This window comes from Puma concolor, chromosome B1 (genome assembly GCF_028749965.1).
Source record: "Puma concolor isolate L17-30 chromosome B1, mPumCon1.1.hap2, whole genome shotgun sequence".
In the NCBI taxonomy this organism is placed as follows: domain Eukaryota; kingdom Metazoa; phylum Chordata; class Mammalia; order Carnivora; family Felidae; genus Puma; species Puma concolor.
This window is the reverse complement of record NC_141670.1, coordinates 175,953,605-175,977,501: the sequence shown is the minus strand read 5'-3', so window position 1 is coordinate 175,977,501 and position 23,897 is coordinate 175,953,605. Positions and strand designations below refer to the sequence as shown.

Here is a 23,897-nt window from a genome sequence, read left to right as displayed (position 1 = left end):
GACCTGGAATGCGTAGTATTTGTATGTGATATGAAGCAGGGGCTCAAGTTTCTTTTTCCTTTTTGCTACCTAGATATCCAGTTGACCACCACCATTAAATAAATAAATAAATAAATAAATAAATAAATAAATAAATAAATAAAAAGTCCTTTCACCTTGCTCTACAGTGTCACCTCTGAAATAAGCTGTGTATACATGTGTAATTTTGTTTCTGGACTCTCCATTCTGTTCCACCGTCTAGTCATGTTAATCCTCCCGCTGTGTTCTTCTTTTTCCAAAATTTTCTCATTTATTTGTGACCCTCAGCATTTCTACATAACTTTTATGCTCCTATCTGAGTTTACTCATCCTTGGTCCCAGCACTGACAAGGTGCCTGCGCACACTAGGAACTCATTGAATAGCTGTTGCGTGAATGGAGGTGACCTCGGGACAGGATGATGATAAAGACTTTCTCGCATGCCTGGTCTCAGCAACGCCCTCCCCACCCCCACTACCCCGGGCACCCCTCTCCCCCCCCCCCCCACCCTCCACTACGCTGGCCCCCTCCCAGACCACCCACTCATCCGGCCCAGCTCCTCCTCCCCCACCCCCTCCCCACTCCCCGTCCACGCGGAGGCACTCGGCTAAACTGCTAGGAGACTGAGTTCATCACTTTCCTCCAAAACACACCCTTCCCAGCAGCGCGTTCTCCCAGTCCCGCCTCCGCCTCTCCCGGCCCCTCCTCCTTTTCTCTCGGCCCCGCCTTCGCCTCTCCCGGCCCGCCTCCGCCTGGCCTGGCCCCGCCTCCACCTCTCCCGGCCCCGCCTCCGCCTGGCCTGGCCCCTCCTCCGCCTCTCCCGGCCCCGCCTCCGCCTGGCCTGGCCCCTCCTCCGCCTCTCCCGGCCCCGCCTCCGCCTGGCCTGGCCCCTCCTCCGCCTCTCCCGGCCCCGCCTCCGCCTGGCCTGGCCCCTCCTCCGCCTCTCCCGGCCCCGCCTCCGCCTGGCCTGGCCCCTCCTCCGCCTCTCCCCGCCCCGCCTCCGCGTCTCCCGGCCCCTCCTGGGCCTCTCCCTGACAGGCCGGAAGGGCAGTCCTTCCCCACTGGGCTGCTGGCAGCGCCTGGAAGGCAGCGGCGGCGGCTCCGGGAGGCTGCGGTCTCGGCATGGACACCCGGCTGGACCAGGAGACTGCGCGGTGGCTGCGATGGGACAAGGTGAGGGACGACAGGGTGTGGGAGCGTCGGATGGAGAAGTGGGGTTCCTCTGCACGCCCCAGGAGCCCCCACCTTTCCTGCGGGGAGTGCGGGTGCCTGAGCTTCCTTCCCTCCGGCCGTTCGCACCTGCAGGGCCCACGGCCGGTGGAGAAACGGAGGTGGAGTACCGAATTATGAATATGCAGATTACGACCTGCTACAACCTGTCATAGGGAGACACCCCCTTGAGGCCACAGCTCGCTCCCTCAGCTGCCGGGCTTCCTCTTTGGGGAAGTGGAACCCACCGGGGCATATTGATGCAAGGCGCGGTTGCAATACATCCACACAAAGGAAGTAGAGCCACTCACTGGTTGTATTACTTACAGATTCAAGGGGAGGGGGGCGGTATGCAGAGAGCCGGGGCAAGGTCAGTCCTCCGTCCCAGGTATGACGTCCCGGGGAGCCGGAGAGAGGGTAGGGTAGCAAGCACCCAGTATAAGGTGGTTAGGGCGGCGGTCACTAACTTTTCCCCGGGCTGAACTCTAAGTGCTTATTTAAAAGATGCCCCGGGAAAAGCAAAGGAAAACTTGGGGCGGAAATCCCTCTGGGTGTGAGCTGGGTTATAAAGTAAAATGACTTGGCAGCAACCCAGAAAGACTAAGTTGTTTTTCTCATCAAATGCGGGAAGACGGAAGAGGAGGAAGCTGGGGTGGCCAGGCCTCCTTGTGTTTGGCCTGCACGTGGCAAAGCCGGGGCAAGCCCGGAAAAGTTGTCCCGGGACAAAGCCAGCCCTTTGGCCGTCTGGGGCTCCAAGTTCGGGAGAGGGAGAGCGAGCCCGAGCTGATCTGAACTCGGCCGGCCGGGCTCTGGGGCCGCGTCCAATTGGGGCGTGCTCGCGTGCCCGCGTCACTCGGGCCGCTGGCTCGTCCTTTAGTAGTACGCTGTGCATCCCCAGAAACCCAGAATCGTTCCGTCCAGCCTATTCCTTTTGCTCCTGGGAACTTTGCAGGGAGCAGTATTCCCATCCACCTCTCCCAGGTGCTTGGTTGAGAACGTGCGTGCTCCTGATTGGGCCCGCCTGGCTTCAGGCGTTTTCTTGTGGTCTCCGACTTTGTTGGAATGACAGAAGGGAACTCCTTGAGCACAGCACCGCTAGCTTTTATCCTGTTCACTCTCTTAGGTGCAGGAGCAGAGAGACCCCGCAGCAGACAGCACCTCCTCCCTTCTTTAACTCTCCTACTTGCCCCTTGGGGCAGGCTGTTTGTTTTCCCGGGAATGTTCCTTCCTCTTCTGCTGAATTTGTTTCTCAAGCTGTTAACTCCTGTTTCTGGCCTGAACTTACATGTGATTTATGTAGAGGGGCCTTCCCTGGCAACCAGTGATAAATTATGTCTCCCTAATTGGTCTGCATTGCTCAAAGCAAAACAAAAAACAAACCAAAAAAAACCCCACAAAAACTTGTTTGTAAGTGTATTTGTTTAATGTCTGGCCCACCAGGGCTGACTTCGAAGGCAGGACATGTGTTGGGTGGCACGACCCTGTTCTAGGAGGTTCCAGCACTTGGTACGATCCTCTGCTGTCCTGTTTTGAAATTCACTTGTTGAACAAGGAGTCCCACATTTTCATTTTGCACTGGGCCCAGACAAATTATACAGCCGTGCCTGTCCACTCCTCCACTAACGTACATGGTTTTTAGAGCCTGACACAGGGCACTGGTCTTAGCAGACACCTAAAATACTGGTAGGGTGAAAGAGGGCAGATTGTAAGCTCTGTCAGCAGGGGCCAGGCCTTCCTCCTTCCCCGGGGCCCCTGTACTTGAAATGTGAGCACATCCCGCCCAGGATGCTATTGGCCACTCCTTGGGTGGCTTTTCTTTTCCTGGAAAGACAGCCTGGTAATTCTTTAGGGAAGGGAAAATGTTTCCATTCGTGATAACTTCGTAACTTGAGGTGGGTAGAATCCTTTTAAAGTCATAATTGATCGTGTGTTTTAAACCCATGAAACATTCTCTTCGAAGAAGTCAAAACCTAACTTCTGCAAGATCTTGTATCTGTATATGGAGAGAGAGTACTTCCCTGGGTAGAGGCAAAGGGGATGTTATCCTTTTTAGTTTTTAATTTCTACGGCTCCTCTTGCTTGTTTTTTCCTGTCTCAGTGTCTTCCTTGGTTTGAGACAGACACCGGGTGGGGAACGTCCTGCCCACCAAAGGCACTGCAAGCCCTCTGGTCTGATTCCCCCACGTTGTATAGCTGACCCTGTCCACTCCCTCACTGGTGCGGAGGGCCTGACACAGCACACTGCACAAGGCAGGCACCCTCTGCATTTCCACTGTGCCTTCATCCCCTGTGTCTCAGCTGTCAGCTTTAGTCACACTCAGGGCCGGTTCTGATCTCTGCCGCCCTCTTGACTTTGTATTCTTCTCTCTCTGCCTCCTTTGGTTTCTCTCAGGCTATTAGGTCTTTTATGGCTATCAAAGGCCAGGTGGCATTTTCCAAATCTACCCTGTACACAGGGGAATCACTGGACATTGGGTGTGACCTTAAAGTCGGTGTTTTCTCATTCACTCAGCAAATATTTATTGAACCTCTTTAATGTGCCAGATCTGAGCCCTTCCTTGAGGGCACCTGACAATCTGGTTACTCAGATGGTGCTCTAGGATCACCGGCTATGGCTCTTAACCCAAAAGGTGGGGTTTTACTTGATTCTAATCAAGGTAGAACAATATGGAAATGTGGGCTCCATTCCAGAAAGCAAAGGTTTTATTGCAATAGCATTTCAAATTTTAATGGCGTGGCATATCTTGGCTGCAGGTTCATTTAGTTGGATCGTGACTGTAAAATAAAGTGCTTACTTTCTTGTTCCTCTGAAGTCTTACTTTAAAAACCTGATGTGGAATTAATGTGATTGTCGTTTTCCTCCATTCTTCACATTTTCTGCAACTCTGTACAAAGAAATAGGACAATGTAAAATGAACTTAAATGGTTCACATGAGCATCTATTTGAAACAGTTCATGTAATAGAAAAAGCACTAGATCAATGTTCAAGCAAGTCACTTAACCTCTGAGGATCCCCATCGACGAATTGGGGTTTTTGTTATTTGTCTCTTGCACCCACTGCATGCGTCACATTTGAGAGAATTGTACAAATTATGGCATGACAATAGTAAGTTTTTTTTTAAGTTTATTTATTTATTTGAAAGAGAGAAAAAGCTTGAGCGGGGGAGGGGCAGAGAGAGAGGGAGAGAGGCAGAGTCCCAAGCAGGCCCTTCATCACGGGGCTCCAACCCAGGAGTCATGAGATCATGACCTGAGCTGAAGTCGGACGCTTAACTGACTGAGCCACCCAGGTGCTCCAGTAAGGTTTTGATTTAAATTGTATAATCTCACAACTCTGTGGGAAAATTTGAAGATATTAGGGAAGAAAATGAACTAAATGCCAAGCAGAGAAAAATGTTTTACATTAATTTGATGTGAAGTACCTCCAAGCCACCTTGTGAAGGAGGTTCTAGACTGTTCCCATTTTACAGATGAGGAAACTGAGAATTCAAGAAGCTAAGTAGGCTACCCAAGTACACAGAGTTGGTACATGATGATGTGACTGGCATTCCATTCTGGGTGTTAGATCCCAAAACCATGTGTTCGTTCCATTTCTCCGAAAGCACTTGCCTTGATGGGCAAAAAAATAACATATTATAAAGGAGAAAACAGGGCTCCTGGGTAGCTCAGTCGGTTAAGCGTCTGACTTCCGCTCAGGTCATGATCTAACAGTTTGTGAGTTTGAACCCTGCATCAGGCTCTGTGCTGACAGAGCGGAGCCTGGAGCCTGCTTCGGATTCTGTGTCTCTGCCCCCGCCCGCACCCCTGCTCATACTCTTTCTCTCTCTCTCAAAAATAAATAAACATTAAAAGAATTTAAAAAAAAAAATAAAGGAGAAAACTATTTTCTTATACTCACAACACTTCCGACCCCAAATGTGTGGTTTTTCCACAGCAAGTTAATTTCCAACTCTCCATGGATACCAACTGGGCATCCTACAATGTAACTCAATTCCGACACTACCCAGAGTCAGCACAGACTTCCCTCTCGGATCTTGGGGGCTCCGTCCCACAAAACTACCCCCACTTCAGATGTCAGTCCAAAGCCCCAGGTGGTCACCTGGCCAACCAGTGATAAATTAGGGGTTCCCGAGACCCCCTCCTCGGGTTTGATAATTTACCAGAACCGCTCACAGCCCGCAGGAAAGCACTTTACTTACTATTACCAGTTCTATTATAAAGTATACAACTCCGGAACAGCCAAATGAGAAAGCTGCATAGGGTAGGGTGTGTGGGAAGGGCTGCAGAGCTTCTACACCCTCTCCAGGGATGCTGCCCTCCCAGCACCCCAAGTGTGCACCAGCCTGGAAGGCCTCAGAATCCAGTTGCTGAGAGTTTTTGTGGAGGTTCTGTTAACCTAGGCGCGATCGAATCATTGGCCACTGGTGAGTGGACTCAATCTCCGAGCCCACCAATCCCAAGCTGGTTCCCCTGGCAACCAGCCCCACCCTCAGGAGTCACTCTATTAGCATAAACTCCCGGTGTGGTTTGTAGGGGCTTACTGTGAATAACAAAAGATACTCTCACCCCTGCCTCTCAGGAAATGCCAAGGGTTCTAGACGCTCTGTTCTAGGAGCCGGGGACAAAACCAAAATAGTATTTCTTATCATATCACAGTATCACACATTATAATTTTTAAAAAATTGAGTCATGGTGTTGTACACGTGAAACTAATGAAACATTGTGTTTAACAATAAAAAAACTTACTCATATTTCAAGTTGCAAAACTGAGAAGCCATATATATATGGCTCTTCAAATATATATATATGTATGTATATATATATGTATACATATTTACATATATATGTATCTTTTCAGATATATACATTATTCCTCTATAGGTTCAATCATTATGGGTTTTTTTAATATATATTTCAGATTTTTTATTCTGCTATTCAGCTGGCTGTGTCTGTTGTATACATTTCTGTTTTGCAGAATCCTTTAACTTTGGAGTCAGTGAAACAACTAATTGCAGATGGAAATAAAGAAGAACTAGAAAAATGCTTTGGGGCCCGAATGGAGTTCGGGACAGCTGGCCTTCGAGCCCCAATGGGAGCAGGAATTTCTCGTATGAATGGCTTGACCATCATCCAGACTACACAGGTACCACATTTTCATATTTCTTGGTCATTCTTAACACATCCCCAGCGTTAAAAGATAAAACTGAGGCATGGTAAACGTTTTAAGAGTTAGTTTCTGTTTGAATTGGTCAGTGCCAAACCGGAAGTAGTTAGAATCCCACTGGCAGGGGCTGGAAGAAAGACTTACATAGGAGAGGAAGAGGCAAGGCAAGGAAATTCGCGGATTTGGGAGTGGTTGCCTTATTTGGGAATGTCTTGCAGGCAGTTTGTGATTAGCTGTCCTTAGGTTTTAATTTCTTAACCTTTAGGCATTTACAGGCTTGGCCTTTGGTTTGCTTCTATAGATAGACTACTAAGGCATTAAGCCTCCTCAGTTTATATAACCCCAGGCTCCTTTTGCATTTGAGGGACCTAATTTGTTTTAATTATGGCCGGGTCTTGTGGGTTTGCCAAGGCACAGGGACATTTACTCAGTCAAGTAAGGCTTGTGCAGTTGGTTAAAGGGGTAACTTGTTTCAAAATTCATACAAAACTCATACAAATTCAAAATTCAAACAAAATTCATACAGCCTAGGTGGCTCAGTCGGTTGAGTGTCTGGCTTTGGCTCAGGTCATGATCTCACGGTTCATAAGTTCGAGCCCAGCATCGAGCTCGTGGCTGTCAGAGCAGACCCCGCTTCCCTATCCTCTATCCCCTCTGTCTTTGCCTTCTCCCTGCTTGCGCTTTCTCTCTGTCAAAAATAAATAAAAACATTTAAAAAAATCATACAGCCTTCCTTTCTTCCTTTCATTCAGCAGAGATTTATTGAATGCCTACTCTGTGCCACGCTTTGGAGATATAACAGTGTGACTCAAACAGACAGATTCCCTCGTGGAACTTTCATTCCAGTGCACATCCACCTGCTAAACTGATGACTTTTATGGTTTTGTAATTTTTGCAATGGTGGAGCAGGTGCAAGCATTGAAAAGTGTTTCTAACTACCAGAATACCCGGGAGCTGATTCTATTTCATTTTAATTTGTAGTATAGGTGGAAATTACTGCTGAGTTCCTTTGCTTTCATTTGTGAATTTTACTGTCAGAGTCTACACCCAACTGCCGGGAATAGACATGAATCCTTTGATGAAACAGAAGAGCTCCCATGGAGTACCCGGAGTTTTGTTTTTGAGGGAAATGAAGAACAGATTATTCTCTTTCTTCAACTACATATGCTTGTTTAAAAATGAAGGTGGCTTTGGGCACCTGGGTGCCTCAGTCGGTTAAGCACCTGACTCTTGATTTCAGCTCAGGTCATGATCTCACGGTTTGGTTTGTGAGATCGAGCCCTGTGTCGGCCTGTGCACTGACAACGTGTAGCCTGCTTGGGATTCTCTCTCTCCCTTTTCCTCTGCCCTTCCCCCACTTGTATTTGTGCACTCATGCACGTTCTCTCTCTCTCAAAAAAAAAAAAAAGAGAGAGAGAGAGAGAGAAAATGTAGGTGACTTTAATTCTGAAAGGTAAAAAGGCTAGAAAAAATGACTAATGATTACGTGTACCTTACACGTATCTCCCAGCATAAAAGGCAGACTTGAGCATGTTCTAGTGAAACCCAAATAAGGAAGTCTTGTGTAAGGGTATGGACTTATGCCACGGGAACCCTGGCTACAAATTTCTGTAAGCCATAGGGCTCCCTGAGATCTTCTTGGAGGGAAGGCTTAGAATGGAGCGAGCCTGGGAATCCTGTTCTAGTTTATGGTTTGCATGGGATCGTGCCGCTTGGGAAAGTCACCCTCTGCTCTAGGTACCAGGGCTGTATAACTAATCGCCCAAAACATAGCGGTTTTGAACAACAACCACATTTATTTTGCTCACACATCTATAATGCAGGTGGAGTTCAGTCGGGACAGCTCATCTCTGCTGGACCTGGCATCTCTTGAGCCAGCTTAGAGGCTGGAATCACCTGAGAGCTCATTCAAGCACACGTGTGCAGTTACTGCTGACTTTTGGCTGAGAGCTAAGCTGGGGCTGGAACGTTCTGTGTGCCCCGGGCTTCCTTACAGTATGGCTTGGAGAGCAGCCAGTGACAGCATCCAGAGAGAGTGTGCACAGGTGGAAACCCTATTGATTTTTATGACCTAGCCTTGAAAGTCACACAAATTCACTCCCATCATGCTCTGTTTGTTAGAATGACTCAAGGCTGTTCCTGTTCAGGGAGAGGGCACATAGATACCCACCTCTCAATGGAGGAATGTCACTGTCCCATTAGAGGAGCACAGGGAATGGGATGTATCCATATGGCTATCTTTGGAAAGTCCAGTTGGTTACGTCTCCATTAGGCTTAATTGCTAGGGGGTTCTAAGGGATTCAAGATGAACTCAGAGCCTTTTCTCCTATATTCATCTACATCTAGTTTCTGAGTATGATGAAATCTATCCTCAGAAAGGTCTTAGGCCCTGTCTCACACATCATCTCCCCTAGGGGAATTGGCCCCTTCTGAGAGGAGACCTTGTGATTGTTAAGAATCCCACAAAACTGAAATGAGGAGATCCTTTAAAGGTCCGCTGATTCAACCAGCCACCCCTTGTGATAATTTCTTCTACAGTCCCCACCACTTTGACCTGATTATCCAGCCTACTCTGGAACATTTATAATGGGAGACAAGGATGTTTAAATGTACGACAGTTTTATGACATCAGCAGGTACATTTTTAAAGTCTTAGGAGTGGTTTCAAAATCAGAGAAAGAGGATTCCCAGGACAAACCACTCATAGTTTGAGATTTTGAAAGTGTACAGAATTCCTTTATTATGTCCTTTGATAACATTTCAATTCTGAAAACCTCCCTGATCCCATACTGAGTCCTCTCTAGAATAAACTTTCCCTCTTCCCTTAGCCATTTTCTCGAATCCTTAGTCTCAGCTGGCCCCAGTGTTTTTTGTTTTTTGTTTTTTAAATATTTGTTTATTTTGGGGAGAGTGCAAGCGGGGGAGGGGCAAGGAGAGGAAGACAGAGGATCCGAAGTGGGTTCTGCACTGATAGACTGACAGCATCGAGCCCAATGTGGGGCTTCAACTCATGAACCCAGGAGATCGTGACCAGAGCTGAAGTCAGACATTCACCTGACTGAGTCACCCAGGTGCCCCAGCCTCAGAGTTTTTTTTAAAGAAGTTTGGTGCTGTGAGGGTTCTGGGCTTACACTGAGTGCTTTTTGTGCCCTTAAACACTGGGGCCATAGGGCAGGGGTTGAGTGGGGCTGGGGAGAGGGTGCTGTCGCTGATGGAAGCCTTAGAAGCATCTGAGTACCTTCTGGAAAAGCCACAAAACCAACGTACATTTGTCCTTTTTTCCTATATCACTCAAACTCAGAAGATCAGCCCAACACAATATTTTGGGGAAAAACTGAAGGTATTCTCAATTGGCACTGCTCTGGCCACAAAACTGTGAAGTATCTCCCCTACCAAAAATAAGTTATATTTATTTTTAAAAGACTTCCTTCAAGGGAGGGGACCAAAAAAAAAGACTTCCTGCAGTCGAAGTGAAATAAGTAATATTCTTACCCAATCAGCCAGAGTTCTATTTGTTCTGTAATAAAACCTATTTTGTCCAGTGATATAAACCTATTGAGTTCAAAGTTCACTGTTTTCTAATCTTTCATATTTCAGATCGATGTGAGGTTATTGCACACACTGAGATACAGGAATTGCATGTTCCATTAATTGTAGGCAGATGATAATAGCCCAAACTCTGCACAATTTTTATGTGTATAATTGGCTATGCCATGCAATTAGACTGATAAGGCCTCCATAAAAGTTTGGCTTGCTAGAAAACAAGATCACAAGTAGAACAGGTTTAGACCAGATGATTGCCAAAAGCTTATAAAGCATATTAAGTTTCTTTGACCTTCTGATGTTACCGAGCAGGCTGAAACATCTGAAACACCTCCCTGTCCCCAGACATTTTAGAACTAGTGTAAAGGAAGGAATATAGACTTTAAAGGAAAATAATAAAAATAATGTTCATAACAGCAAACACATAGTGCTTACTTGGTGTTGGATTGTCAGCACTTAGCATATTAATTCAATCCTTAAAACAGCCCTTTGGGGTAGGTACTGTTGTTTTCCTAGAAAACAGAACAGGAAACTGAGGCACCAAGCGATTAAGGGGTTTGTCATTTGCTCATAGGTGGCAGAGTGGAGTATGAAGCCCACAGATGCTGTGTGTTTTGAACCCCTGCACTATACTGCCTGCAACCAGACCCAGGCAGAAATCCAGGCTCTGCTATTCATGTGTCCGGCAAGCCTCCCTGAGCCTTAACTTTCCCATCCATAAAATGGGATTCCTTGGCAAAACTGATCTGGGGGTTACCGATAATAGATACTAAGTATCTAGCACAGTACCGGATACATATAGTTAGACAATAACTGAAGCTGTTAGTTTCTTATTGTTCAGTGTGTTTCATTATCCGTGGGATATTTTTTAGGGATTTTGCAGATACCTGGAAAAACAATTCAGTGACCTGAAGCAAAGAGGTGTTGTGATTAGCTTCGATGCTCGAGCTCATCCACCAAGTGGAGGCAACAGCAGAAGGTATTTAAGGATATTGAAGAAGCCTTTTTTTGTAGTGTATTTGGTGGGTTTCTTTTTAATCACTTTACATTCATTTGTCAGCTACATGGCTTAACTATAAAAAGGAGTCCGTTCTGCCTTGCAACTTTAAGAATTCTGGTTTTTCATTTAAGGGAATGAAATTATTTAGACAATTTAGAAGTTAATATGTATCTAAATGAAAGACATTTTTTTAAACGGGCAACATTATTTCTTCCTCTCATGTCATTTTTTTCCTCCACTATTCATAAGCCGCAGGAGCTTCTTCCCATTCTTGAACACCTGCTTTAAGCTGCATTCTTATATTGTTTCCAAACCACTGGGACCCTCTTGTAGCCAAAGGCAGATGATGACGGTGATGAGGGGAATAGCAGTTATTTGAGTGCTGAACATGAACTAGGCCCTCAGGTGTTTACTCATTTCATTGTCACAACAGCCTATAAAGTGTACTTTTATCTCTGTGCTCTGAGATCATGACGTGAGAGAAGGAGCCACAATTTCAGCGTAACAAAGCTGACACCAGCGGTCAGCAAACTTTACTTCTAAAAGGTCAGTAGTAAACGTTTTACGCACTGTGGACTGCACAGTCTGTCACAACTACTCGACTCTGGTGTGGAGCACAAGCACAGACATCGGTTATACATGCTGAGTGGGCATGGTGGTGTTCCAATAAAACTTCATTTCCAAAATGGGCTGCAGATTGCCAACCGCTGCTTTCGACTCCCTTTTTTACTTGAACACTTCCCCTATTGTGATGAATTTTTTTGTCACTCCAGAGTAAGAGTATTAGTAGTTTCTGAGGTTGGAAGAACATACAAATATTTAATATTGATGAAAAGTCTCCATAACTTTAGATAGTGCAGGATGAGTTCATAGAGTCCTAATCTTTGCCCATCAGGAGTTTCTAATCTAAGAGAGAAGCATTGACGGGAACCAATGTGCAGCTTCGAGGAGGGGAGCATAGCCAGGACATAAGATTAGATGACACCAGCCACCAGACTGAACTCAGAATGACGTAAGATTTTTGCTTTTAAGCTGCAGGCTCAAAAATGTGTTTTTTGTCAACAAAGCAAGAGAGAAACTGTAGCCCTGTGTTTGTAAGAGAGTGATGTAGTATCAGCCAGAATATCAGTTTGTCAGTTTCCACTTCGTGAATTTACAGTTAGAATTAGGGCATAAGCATGCGCTTTCCTGGCCCCAGGGGCAGGTCACATCCTCCAGCCAGAGCGCACCCAGTGCACGTATGTGGCCAACGGTGCCTGTTTAGCTTCTGAAATTGCTTCATTTTAGGCTGACTATCCTGCTTCTGGTTGATATATCCTTCAAACATGTTCACGTTATCAGTGAAGTTACAGATATCTCTTGCTCTGGTCTTGGAGCCATATCATTTCCTTGAAGTGACTGCCATATGAGTTTATGGTTCACGTCTCAGTGTTTGATGGGATGGAGTGGAGCTCAGGGTCGCTCTCGATCACCTACAACATGCAAGATGTTTAGAACTTGTAGCATAAATATTAAACCAATACCTGGTAAAACCTTCATGATGAGTAAATGGAAACTTCTTAAAGAGCTAGAAATGATTGGTCTCAGAATTTTATGTAAGGAACTGTTTATTTATTCTTTAATCTTCCAATTTTAAATATCTGGTGGGAAACATAAACAGTAGCTGTCAAGCATATGCAGAGAACACATTGGATCTCTCTTGTGCGGATCTGTAACTTAGTTTGTATATGTAACGTATATGCTGAGTGTCTCCCTTGCTCCTTTTAAGTCAGCGCCTTTAAAAGCAGCCAGAACACGTGATAAACATGTCAAGTCACTTCAATTCTAATAAATGAAGTTTAGACTTAATTCAGATTTTTATTAATATTGTTTTTGCTGAGTTTTATTTTTTATGAGTCTCCTTGTATGGAGCCTTTTTTTTTTTTTTTTTAACTGTCAAAATCATTTTTGTGTTTCTGTGGATCCTAAGAATTTTAACACTTGAGTTGTTAAAGCACAGAGATCTCTTTGTGCCCACCCAGCTCCAAGAAGAGTGTTGGATAAGGCTGGTCCTCAAGAAATACTTGGGGAGAGAATGAATATATATCTGGTTGCTTAATCCTGTAATGGTATAATGTAGTTCATTGGAAGAAAACTGCTCAGTTATTGTGATAAAATATTTCACCGCAAGCTGGAAGAAAGATTCAATGCTCAGTTCTGTGTCCTGCCCTAAGCTAGCCACCATGGACGATGAGAAAAATGTCAGTGTCAAAGATTTAAATCTTCTTTTACCCTCTTGCACTGTTGCTGGGAATGCAAACTGGTTCAGGCACTCAGGAAAACAGTGTGGAGGTTCCTCAAAAAGTTAAAAATAGTACTACCCTGTGATCCAGCAATAGCACTACTAGGAATTTATCCAAATAGCCAGGAGTGCTAATGCATGGGGGCACATGTACCCCAATGTTTACAGCAGCACTTTCAACAATAGCCAAATTATGCAAAGAGCCTAAATGTCCATCAACTGATGAATGGATAAAGAAGATGTGGTTCATATATACAATGGAATACTACTTGGCAATGAGAAAGAATGAAATCCTGCCATTTGCAGCAATGTGGTTGGAACTGGAGGGTATTATGCTAAGTGAAATAAGGCAGTCAGAGAAAGACAGATATCATATGTTTTCACTCATATGTGGAATCTGAGAAACTTAACAGAAGACCATGGGGGAAGGGAAGGGGAAAAGTAGTTACAGAGAGGGAGGGAGGCAAACTGTAAGAGTCTCTTAAATACAGAGAACAAACTGAGGGTTGATTGGGGGGGGTGGGGAGAGGGGAAAATGGGAGATGGGCATTGAGGAGGACACTTGTTAGGATGAGCACTGGGTGTTGTATGTAAGCGATCAATCATGGGAATCTACCCCCAAAACCAAGAGCACACTATATATACTGTATGAGGGCCAACTTGACAATAAATTATATTAAAAATAATAATAATAAAATAAATTAAAAATAAATTAAAAATGAATCTTTTCTTAAATGACTGAATGGAGCCAAGATGTATATATGCCATATATATGTGTGTGTGTGTGTGTGTGTGTGTGTATATATATATATATATATATATATATACACACACACACACACACATCACATGCACACTCACATACATATGTCAATATGCCTTATGTTTTATGAGAACATCTAATCAAATGCTAGTCTGTGTGGCTCATGCTGGATTGTGATAACTTCAGACTGGGATTTCTCAGCCTCTGCACTGTTGACATGTGACTTCATACTGGGCTGGATAATTCTTTGTTGGGGACTGCTGTGTGCATTATAGGATGTGCAGCAACATCCTTGGCCTCTAGCCTGCTGGTAGCACGTACCCCAGTCCCCAGTGACAATCAAAAATGCCTCAGACACTGCAGACGTCCCACGGGGGCAGAATTGCCCTCTGCTGGGCTCAGCCCTGGCTTAGCTGCTGTGTGGCCATTGGACGTGGGATGACTTCTCTGGCTTTCCTTGGCCTTAGTCCCATGTCTGTCAAACAAAAGGGTGGAACGAGATGACTCCTAGGATTCCTCCAGCTTGAATGTTCTATGCCAATGGAAATATAACAAATGAACCTAAAGAAGTGGGTGGGCATTCACTTCCTGCTTCACTGTCATGCACAATCCTGACAGCCCTGTTCTCCTTTCTGCCCCATCACACTGCATTTCCAGATTTGCCCGACTTGCTGCAACCACATTTATTACCCAAGGGATTCCTGTGTACCTCTTTTCGGATATAACCCCAACCCCCTTTGTGGTAAGTATCCCTTTTGCTTATAATTTTCTATCACGGGGTCAGGGATGGGACATGGCTGCATTTTAGTCTTTGGGCTTTGGGTATTTATGTGACAGAAGAGCCCCTTGGCATTTATCAGACATTCTCTCATCTCTCTGGATATGTTTTCCCACATTCTAGTAATATTTGTATGGTGTTCAACTTTCAATATGTCAGAATTGATTTTTTTCTTTTTTTTTAATTTTTATTATTATTTTTTTATTTTTTAACATTTTATTTATTTTTGAGAGAGAGAGACAGAGTATGAGGAGGTGGGGAGCAGAGAGAGGGAGATATAGAATCCAAAGAAGGCTCCAGGCTCTGTGCTGTCAACACAGAGCCCAATGCTGGGCTCAAACTTGTGGGCCGTGAGATCATGACTTGAGCTGAAGTCGGACGCTTAGCCAGCTGAGACACCCAGGCGCCCCAGAACTGATTTTTTTCTAAGTGCGGTTTTTCTTTAGTTACCATTAAAAGGATATTTTAGCTAGTTAGCAAAATATTTTGTTGGTCATCTGTGTTTTCATTTGATTTGTAGTTCTTTTTCTCACTGGCACAATGTCTCGGGTCCCAAAGGAAATGTCTTGGGTCTAAATCTGAATTTACCTCAAACTATGCCTTACCCCGAATATTTTTGACAAGTTGATGCACCAACTTTTTATACAAACGTTTCGTTCTAAACGCTATTCATGACCAGGACAAGAAGCATGCTTGGCATATTTTAGTAAGATTTTATATATTTATATATATATATATATATATATATATATATATATATATATATACACACACACACACACACACACACACACACACACACACACATATATATATAATTCTTAATATAGCAGAACCTAAAGAAAAAGACAATAGGGACTATGACAACTGTTGTTTTTAAGTAGCTAGAACTTTTAGGAACAGGGCCAGATGCTGAGAATATGCATTTTCAGAAATTAAGCCAACAACATGCTTAGAATGCAGTTATTTACATGGAGTGGAGAAGAGAACGTATAAATACAGAAGGCAGCCCCACAGTGTAGTGCTTCCTGTCTCTAGTGAGCTGACAGGTAGGTGCATCACCTCCCAGATTGTAAATAAGCCAATTCACACGCAATGTCCCATGCAAACGTAGCTCAGATTTCATGGTTTGATGGAAAGATTGCAGTGTGTTCAAGCATCCTTGGGCTTCTGTACTATGTAAGTGTTACCTGCCACGATTTTTATATCAGACACGAATCATAGGAGTGTGTCGTGATCATTTCCCCATGCTGTAGAGTGGTTCTCCTTTTTTCTTTGCTTCGGGGATGGAAAATAACTCCTAAAGGGACAAATGACCACAGAGATGCTTGCTGGGAGGCTGGAGGGGGGCAGATGGTTAGAATCTCCGGTTGCCTATGTGTAGGAAGTCTCAAAAGCAACATCACAGGGAGGCTAAGCCAGCCCCTCTCCCCATTTGGGGAAGTAGTCTTGTAAAGGTGGGGGGCTGAGTAGAAATACAAGAGAAGGATTTCTAACCCTGGAGTAGGACATAAGTGAGCAAGTACAGGAGCAGTCTCCATTTCTTCATTTCCCTCCACCGTTTCCTAAAAGCAAATGGGAAAGAAGAGAAAGCCATTGGAGGGGAGAAACTGAATCCAGACGCTTCTGTACCAAGCAGAAGGCTTAAAAGAATGTGAAATGAAAGATTAGACCTTTTTGTTTGAACAGTTGTCTCGCTCTACCAAGTGGAAGACAGAATGAGAAGAAGGCACCTAGGAAAATCCCCACGTGCCTTGTTAGGGTGCCCATCCTAGAGTTTTGAGCCGTGAGTTGGCGCTAAGGGAAATGCAAGTATACTTGGGTGTGGCACAAAAATATTGAATGATGCGTTATTTATGTTTATTAAAGGAAACATTGATACAAATAATATACAATAAACACACTAAGTATATCCTGTTCTTTGTTTGAAACGGTTCTTTTTTTCTGCCTGCACAGCCCTACACAGTGCTGCATTTGAAACTCTGTGCTGGAATCATGATAACTGCCTCCCATAACCCAAAGCAAGATAATGGTTACAAGGTATTCATTCTGGTTTTTTTTTTTTTTTCTTTCCACACCTGTATCCTTCTATGTGCATCCTATATCTTTACGGCATAGGTAACAGAGGCTTTACTTCCATTGACCCTAAGCCATCTGGATATGTTCCTACATCCTCCAGGTCTACTGGGACAACGGAGCTCAGATCACCTCTCCTCATGACAAAGGGATTTCTCAAGCTATTGAAGAAAATCTAGAGCCATGGCCTCAAGCTTGGGATGATTCTTTACTTAATGGCAGTCCACTGCTTCATGACCCAAGTGCTTCCATCAAGAAGAGCTACTTTGAAGACCTGAAAAAATACTGTTTTCACAGGTAAATGGATTGTAAACTCACCTCAAGTGAGTTGAAATTTGTGATTCAGCCAAGTTCTATCAGTTTTCATGAATTTTTTCTCTTCACTCGGTATATCTTCTGTAGCTGTATCTGGTTTTAGAGGCCGTAGGTCAGGGGTTGGGCATTTTTCTTGACAGGACAGATAATAAATTTTGTTGGCTCTGTGAGCCATTGTATTATTACAACTACCCAACTGTTGTGGTGGTAGGAAAGCAGCTATAGATGAAACACGAGTGAATGACAACAAACATAGCTCGGTTAAAAAAAAATTATTTACAAAAGCAGGTGGCTGACATATTGGCCGTACTTCAGTGACCTCTGTGGTAGAATCATAGATACGTGTATATATGCATGTGAGTGTGTATATGTGTATATGTATGTAAAAAAAAAAAAAAAAAACTTGCTAAAACATGGCGAAAGGAAACACTGATGTTTTGTATCTTTCCAGAAATTTTCTGTGCCTATGCTAGCATATTGTATGTGTAGTGTGTTTCAAAACCATAAACAGGAATATAGCGTGCGTGGAGTTTGTTCCGTGCCTTTCTCCCCCCAGTTAGTCACGGATACCTTCTATGTCAGCCCCTACTAGTCCTGACTCCTCTGCTGTAAGGGATGCTGTACACATTGATTTAACCCGGTGGCTCAGAGACTTGATACGTACAGTTAGGTAAGAAGCAGACCAGCTGAGTAACCATGTGGTCCTTCTGTAGCATGCTGTGGGTCCCACCACTGCTGACTGTCCTCCAGCAAGAAAGCACTGGTTTTAAAGAAGCATAATTTCTAGACCGTCTCTAATATTGTATTTGTTGGACCACTGGGACCAGTTGCAGCTGAAGGGAGTGGCCCTACAGGCTGGGTGTTAGCATGTGCAAATGGAAGTCCAGAGCAGCCAGATCACCTGACTTGTTCTGCGTAAGAGAAATGAGAAACCTAAATTTTCCACGTGAAATCTCCTCATTTTTAAATACTGGCGACCATTTTGCAAATGGCGTGTTCGAGGGTAAGGGTCTCGAGTTGTTTGCTCCTCAGAGCACTGGCGGCAGCACGCCTCGGCACAGTTCCTGGAGAACCTGTGTGTGCGCACCTGTGCGTGTGCGTCATAGACATTTCTGGCATCAGCGTTGTACGTGCATTTACAAAGTTGGCAATGACTAATAAATTGCTCTCCAGAAATGTTATTCTAGCGGACACTCCCACCAACGTCATCATAACAATATCAAATACAATGATGGAATATATCGAGTATATCTTAGCAGTGTATGATCCACACATCTTACCCATACTGAGTATTATCAACTTTCTTATTCTGCTAGATGAAAGGAGTGTCTGGGGGCGCCTGGGTGACTCAGTTAAGTGTCCAACTCTTGATTTTGGCTCAGGTCATGATCTCCTGGTCCTGAGAGCCTGCTGGGAGTCGGGCTCTATGCCCTCTGCACCGGGCATGGAGCCTACTTGACAGTCTTTCTCTCTCTCCCTCTGCCCCTCCCCCACTTGCACTTGCGCTCCTGCTCTCTCTTAAAAAAAAAAAAAGTAATATTGTATTTGGATTCTTTAAGTATGAATAAACTATTTTTTCATATTCATTTAGCCTATATTTTTCTATGTATTTATTCATTTTTTGCATCTGTGAAACCTCTTTGCTTACATAGAAAACTAGTCTTCATTTATTTCAAATATTGTTTTCCATTCTGCTCTTGTTACCTTTGGACTTTTTTATTGAAACTTTTGGATGAAATCTTATAAAAATTTGATTAAAAAGTTGACTTTTTAATTTATGAGTTCTGAATTTTATGTCAGATTTAAGACTCTCTCTACACCAAGATTATTTTTAAAAATCCCCCTTTTTTCCCTGGGACTTGCATATTTACATTTTATAATGTTTAAATCTTTTCTTTCACTGGTGATTTATAATTGTGCCTGAGACACAAAATAAGAAAGCAGATTGGGGCTTTTTTTTTTTTTTTTAAGTTTTGTGGTTAAGTTTTGTGGTTATATATATATTTTTTAAGTTTTGTGCATTAAATTGAAGAATCTGTCTTTTTTAATTGGAAATTAAAAAGCTGTCTCTTTTTTTTTTTAATTTTTATTTATTTTTGAGACAGAGAGAGACAGAGCATGAACGGGGGAGGGGCAGAGAGAGAGGGAGACACAGAATCGGAAACAGGCTCCAGGCTCTGAGCCATCAGCCCAGAGCCTGACGCGGGGCTCGAACTCACGGACCGCGAGATCGTGACCTGGCTGAAGTCAGACGCTTAACCGACTGCGCCACCCAGGCGCCCCAAAAGCTGTCTCTTTTAATTGGAAATATCACCTTTATCAAATAATTTCTTTTTTTTCTTTTGAAGTTTATTTATTTATTTGAGAGAGAAAGAGGGCATACCAGTGGGGGAGGGCCAGAGAGAGGGAGAGGGAGAACCCCAAGCAGGCCCTGCACTCTCAGCACGGAGCCCGACATGAGGCTTGAACTCACGAACCTTGAGATCATGACATGAGCTGAAATCAAGAGTTCGATGCTTAACCGACTGAGACACCCAGGCGCCCCTATGAAATAATTTCTAACAAAAATTGAGTGCTTATATAGATAACTTCTATAGGACTTTCACTTGTGCTAATTAATTTAATCTCATTTTAATCCTTACAGTAATGCTGAGGGTGGGTTCAGGTGTATAATCATTTTATAGATGAAAAACTTGTGACACAGAGAGGTTAAGTTAATAACCAACAATCACACAGCTTATAAGTGGCAGAGCTCCTAAATTCAGAGTCTGTCTTCAAAGCATGTTAAGGATGAAGCTTCTCATATATATTTTCTATGTCAAATTTGATCTACTTCTGCTCTCTATTCTGTTCTTCTAATCTGCCTTTTTATATCTAGTTCTAAACCCTTCTATAATTATGATAGCTTTATAATTCACTTTAATATCTGAGTGATTTTTTTCAGGTTTGTTCTCACTAGTCTTTAGCATATTTATTTTTCTGGATGCATTTTATTTCTTACGTGAAGACCTCGTGCATTTATTCACTTTCAAAAGAAATGGACAATAACCTAAGATTCCAGCAGTCACAACACTGGAATTTTTCTAAGTCTTATTTTTACCTTTCTATTAACTTTACTTTTGATATTTACTGTTATTCTATTTTAAGTCTCCGGAGCCAGGCAGTTTGACCAATAGGATTGTTACTTGACAAAGAAAAAACATTTTTATACATCCCTATATAAGATGTTCCATCACATTTTGTTAAAAGGGACATTTTGAAAACCATTTTGAAGCTAGTTAAGAGTACTTGGAACTGAGGCCCTAGCACTGCCACAGGTGGGCACCCACGAGCAGCTGAGTCTCTCCTGGAACCTGAGCCCAGAGTTCTTTCTTCAATCCTACTCTAGGTGCAAAAGCTATCACATAAAACAGACTCTGAAAGTAATCAGATTTACTGGAAATAACTACAGAGTAAAATTTAAGGCATGAATATGTTGGGAGTAGGGTATATATTTGGGAAAGAGTGAATAAGTTTTGCTCTTTTGAAAAACTTTTTAATGTCTCTTTATTTTGAGAGAGAGAGAGAGCACGCACAGGGCAGGGGCAGAGGGAGAGGGAGAGAGAGAATCCCAGGTAGGCTCCGTGCCGTCAGCACAGAGCCTGATGCAGGCTATCCCTTAACCCCGTGAGGCCATGACCTGAGTCAAAATCAAGAGTTGGACACTCAACCGTCTGAACCACCCAGGCACCCTGCTTCTTTTTTTAAATGGAATTAGATAGTTGTCTTGTACAACTTTATTACATTGATTTCTTCCTTTCTTAGCAATCTGGTTCCTTAATAGCAAAGTTTCTAGTTTTGCAAGCCATATTTAAATATTTTATCTATATTTTATCCTTTCCCATCATGTGTTTAATCCCAGGAGTGTGAACAGGGAGACCAAGGTGAAGTTTGTGCACACCTCTGTCCACGGCGTGGGTCATGACTTTGTGCAGTCGGCTTTCAAGGCTTTTGACTTTGCTCCTCCTGAGGCTGTTCCTGAACAGAAAGATCCCGATCCTGAGTTCCCAACAGTGAAATACCCGAATCCTGAAGAGGGTAAAGGAGTCTTGGTAACCTAATCTTTTTTGTCCTAAAACTTACCTCTTATATTGAAACTTCTTACTATCAAGTAAAATAATTTTTATGTATTTTTTTTTAGTTTTGTAAAGTTTTATTTATTTAAGAGACAGAGAGAGTGAGTGGGGGCGGGGGGCAGAGAGAGAGAGAGAGAAAGAGAGAGAGAAAGGGAGAATCCCCAAACAGGCTCCACGCTGCCAGCACAGAGCCTGGCACAGGACTTGAACTCACAAACCATGAGACCATGACCTGAGCCGAAACCATGAGTGAACACTTAACCAACTGAGCCACCCAGGGCACCCCTTTTTATGTGTTTTCATTGTGCTAAACAAAAAAACCAACTTTATCATGAGAAATATTTATATCTATTAGTCATCCATTTCTTATAGGAACCTTCAAAACACATATCTTAGCATCAGGATGTGAGAGCTGAAATTGAAATGATATTTTAAATTGAATTGAATTAATGAAGTTAAAATTTAGTTTACCCTGATTTTTTAATGTTAAAAAGAAACAGTAATGGAATGAATATTTATCACATGTTTTTTATTCCTTAATATTTTTATTCTGGAATTTTCCTAATATGAAGCAGAATTATTTAAATCATGGTTCCTTTATGCTTTTTTTTAATTTAGTTTTTTAACATTTATTCATTTTTGAGGAACAGAGAGAGACAGAGCAAGAGCAGGGGAGGGGCAGGGAGAGAGAAAAAGACACAGAATCTGAAGCAGGCTCCAGGCTCTGAGCTGTCAGCACAGAGCCCAATGTGGGGCTCGAACCTATGAACCATGAGATCATGACCTGAGCTGAAGTCAGATGCTCAACCGACTGAGCCACACTGGCACCCCGCTTTTAGCCTTTTTAAAGGTTAACAGTGATATTCAGCAAATTGGCTTACTTTGGTTTGTTTTGAGGTCGATCACTTGGCAAAGCCTAGAAACATCAGTCCAGCCACACATACGCTATTAAATGTGAGGTGAACCCCACAGGCAGGTGTGGGTCGTGTGTTGATGTTCCCATTATCTGACCTTTGGCTTAGGAAGTAATTCGTGATCAGCCAAGACCAGCTCCAGAAATAAAACTCAGCCTTCGTTTGAGGAAAGTTTTTTTAGTTCCTCAAGAACTGAATGTTTTTAAAGACGGCAATATGCTCAGTTCTTGACTGAAATAATCTTTTCTTTTCCTACTTTTTCAGACCTTATCTTTTGCCTTGGCTGACAAAACCAAGGCCAGAATCATTTTAGCAAACGACCCGGATGCTGATAGACTCGCTGTGGCAGAAAAGCAGGACAGGTACAATTGGTTGGGATTACCTATGTAGTAGCAAACATAACGGGTGACATCTTGAGCAGTTAACTGCTCCTGGAAATATTTACTGTTCATTGTACACATCATCACCTCACGGAACTTCCTGTCACTGAACCTCTAACATACAGCAAAATGCAGTTCTGGGGCCCACATGATGATTGGCGAGCAGAAGGCAGAGTAAACAGCCCAGGGTGTATTTGGAATTGAAATTACTATTTCTCTTCTCTCGTTTCATCGTCAATTTTATAATTAATGACTCAGTTTCTAATGCAGGCAAGTACTTTGTTTGATGCTGGATTTACAGGTCAGTATTTACTGAAGGGTTTGCTGAAGTAGCTGTACCTTCAAGGAAACGTTGAATTCAGGTCGAGCGGACCAGAGAGGAATAGCACTGGGGTACCCAGTGTTTAAGACAAGTTTGGCCATAGAGTTTGTGCAGAGGAATAGGACGTAAGTGGACGGGAAAGATGAAAAGCAGGCAGGGTCCAAGCAGTTTTGGAGGTCAAACGGCACACGTGATGTTTTGGGAGCAGCGAGCAAGCAGGTTTAATTCTAATCACTTTCTAGAAAGTTAAGCATGGTACATGCTAAAACGCAAGATGTACTGCTAGCCACCCGACTACGGAGAGGAAAATGAATCACACGTCTGTTCTGTGGTGTCCTGACCATTTTAGTGCAAACTCACTCTTAAGACACACTAGGATATTGACCTCCCAGAACCTCAATACTGACCAGTCCGAAAATTGAGATTCACACACTATAATCCTGTGGGGGGCAGGGGAGGAAGGGGGGGGGCAGCATATTTCTGTCATCTTTAAAGCCAAACCCTTTGACAAAGACAAATAAACGTGTTATGTGTCGTCGCTCTTCAAAGATGGATGTTGGAGCAAACTGATTGAGACAGAGTAGCTGCTCAGATGTTTGTGGTGAAGTGACACTTTTTCGAGCAGTTATTTAAGCAAGAGTGACAAGAACACTCTTACAGAAACCACTTTGGGCCTCATTTGGCTTAATTGTCCCGTCCCAGTCACTTCAGTGTCTCTCTTAAGATCACAGCAATGCGTTGGTTGTTCTTTCTTTCAGCGGTGAATGGAGAGTGTTTTCAGGCAATGAGTTGGGGGCCCTCTTGGGCTGGTGGCTTTTTACTTCTTGGAAAGAAAAGAACCAAGATCACAGTGCCCTCAAAGACATATACATGTTGTCCAGCACGGTCTCCTCCAAAATCTTGCGAGCCATTGCCTTAAAGGAGGGCTTTCACTTTGAGGTAAGGTGTTTCTGGGACTCGCTCTTAAATTTCTTTTGCTCTGTAGGAGGTCTAAGGCATTTCTTTCTCTTTTGGGTTATCC

At 43.5% G+C, this 23,897-nt stretch overlaps 1 protein-coding gene across 1 annotated transcript in view; it reads left to right on the top strand.

Annotated features, from left to right (window-relative positions):
* Positions 1-1,033: 1,033 nt before the first annotated feature.
* The window catches only part of PGM2 (phosphoglucomutase 2), a 38,740-nt gene continuing 15,876 nt past the window's right edge, over positions 1,034-23,897 (top strand). The window contains exons 1-9 of the mRNA XM_086705249.1: positions 1,034-1,190; positions 6,202-6,369; positions 10,805-10,911; positions 14,634-14,718; positions 16,711-16,794; positions 16,934-17,127; positions 21,047-21,236; positions 22,439-22,536; positions 23,635-23,815. Coding sequence (XP_086561375.1) covers positions 1,140-1,190; positions 6,202-6,369; positions 10,805-10,911; positions 14,634-14,718; positions 16,711-16,794; positions 16,934-17,127; positions 21,047-21,236; positions 22,439-22,536; positions 23,635-23,815 — 1,158 coding nt within the window. The 5' untranslated portion in view covers positions 1,034-1,139. The remainder of the gene's footprint in view (positions 1,191-6,201; positions 6,370-10,804; positions 10,912-14,633; positions 14,719-16,710; positions 16,795-16,933; positions 17,128-21,046; positions 21,237-22,438; positions 22,537-23,634; positions 23,816-23,897) is intronic.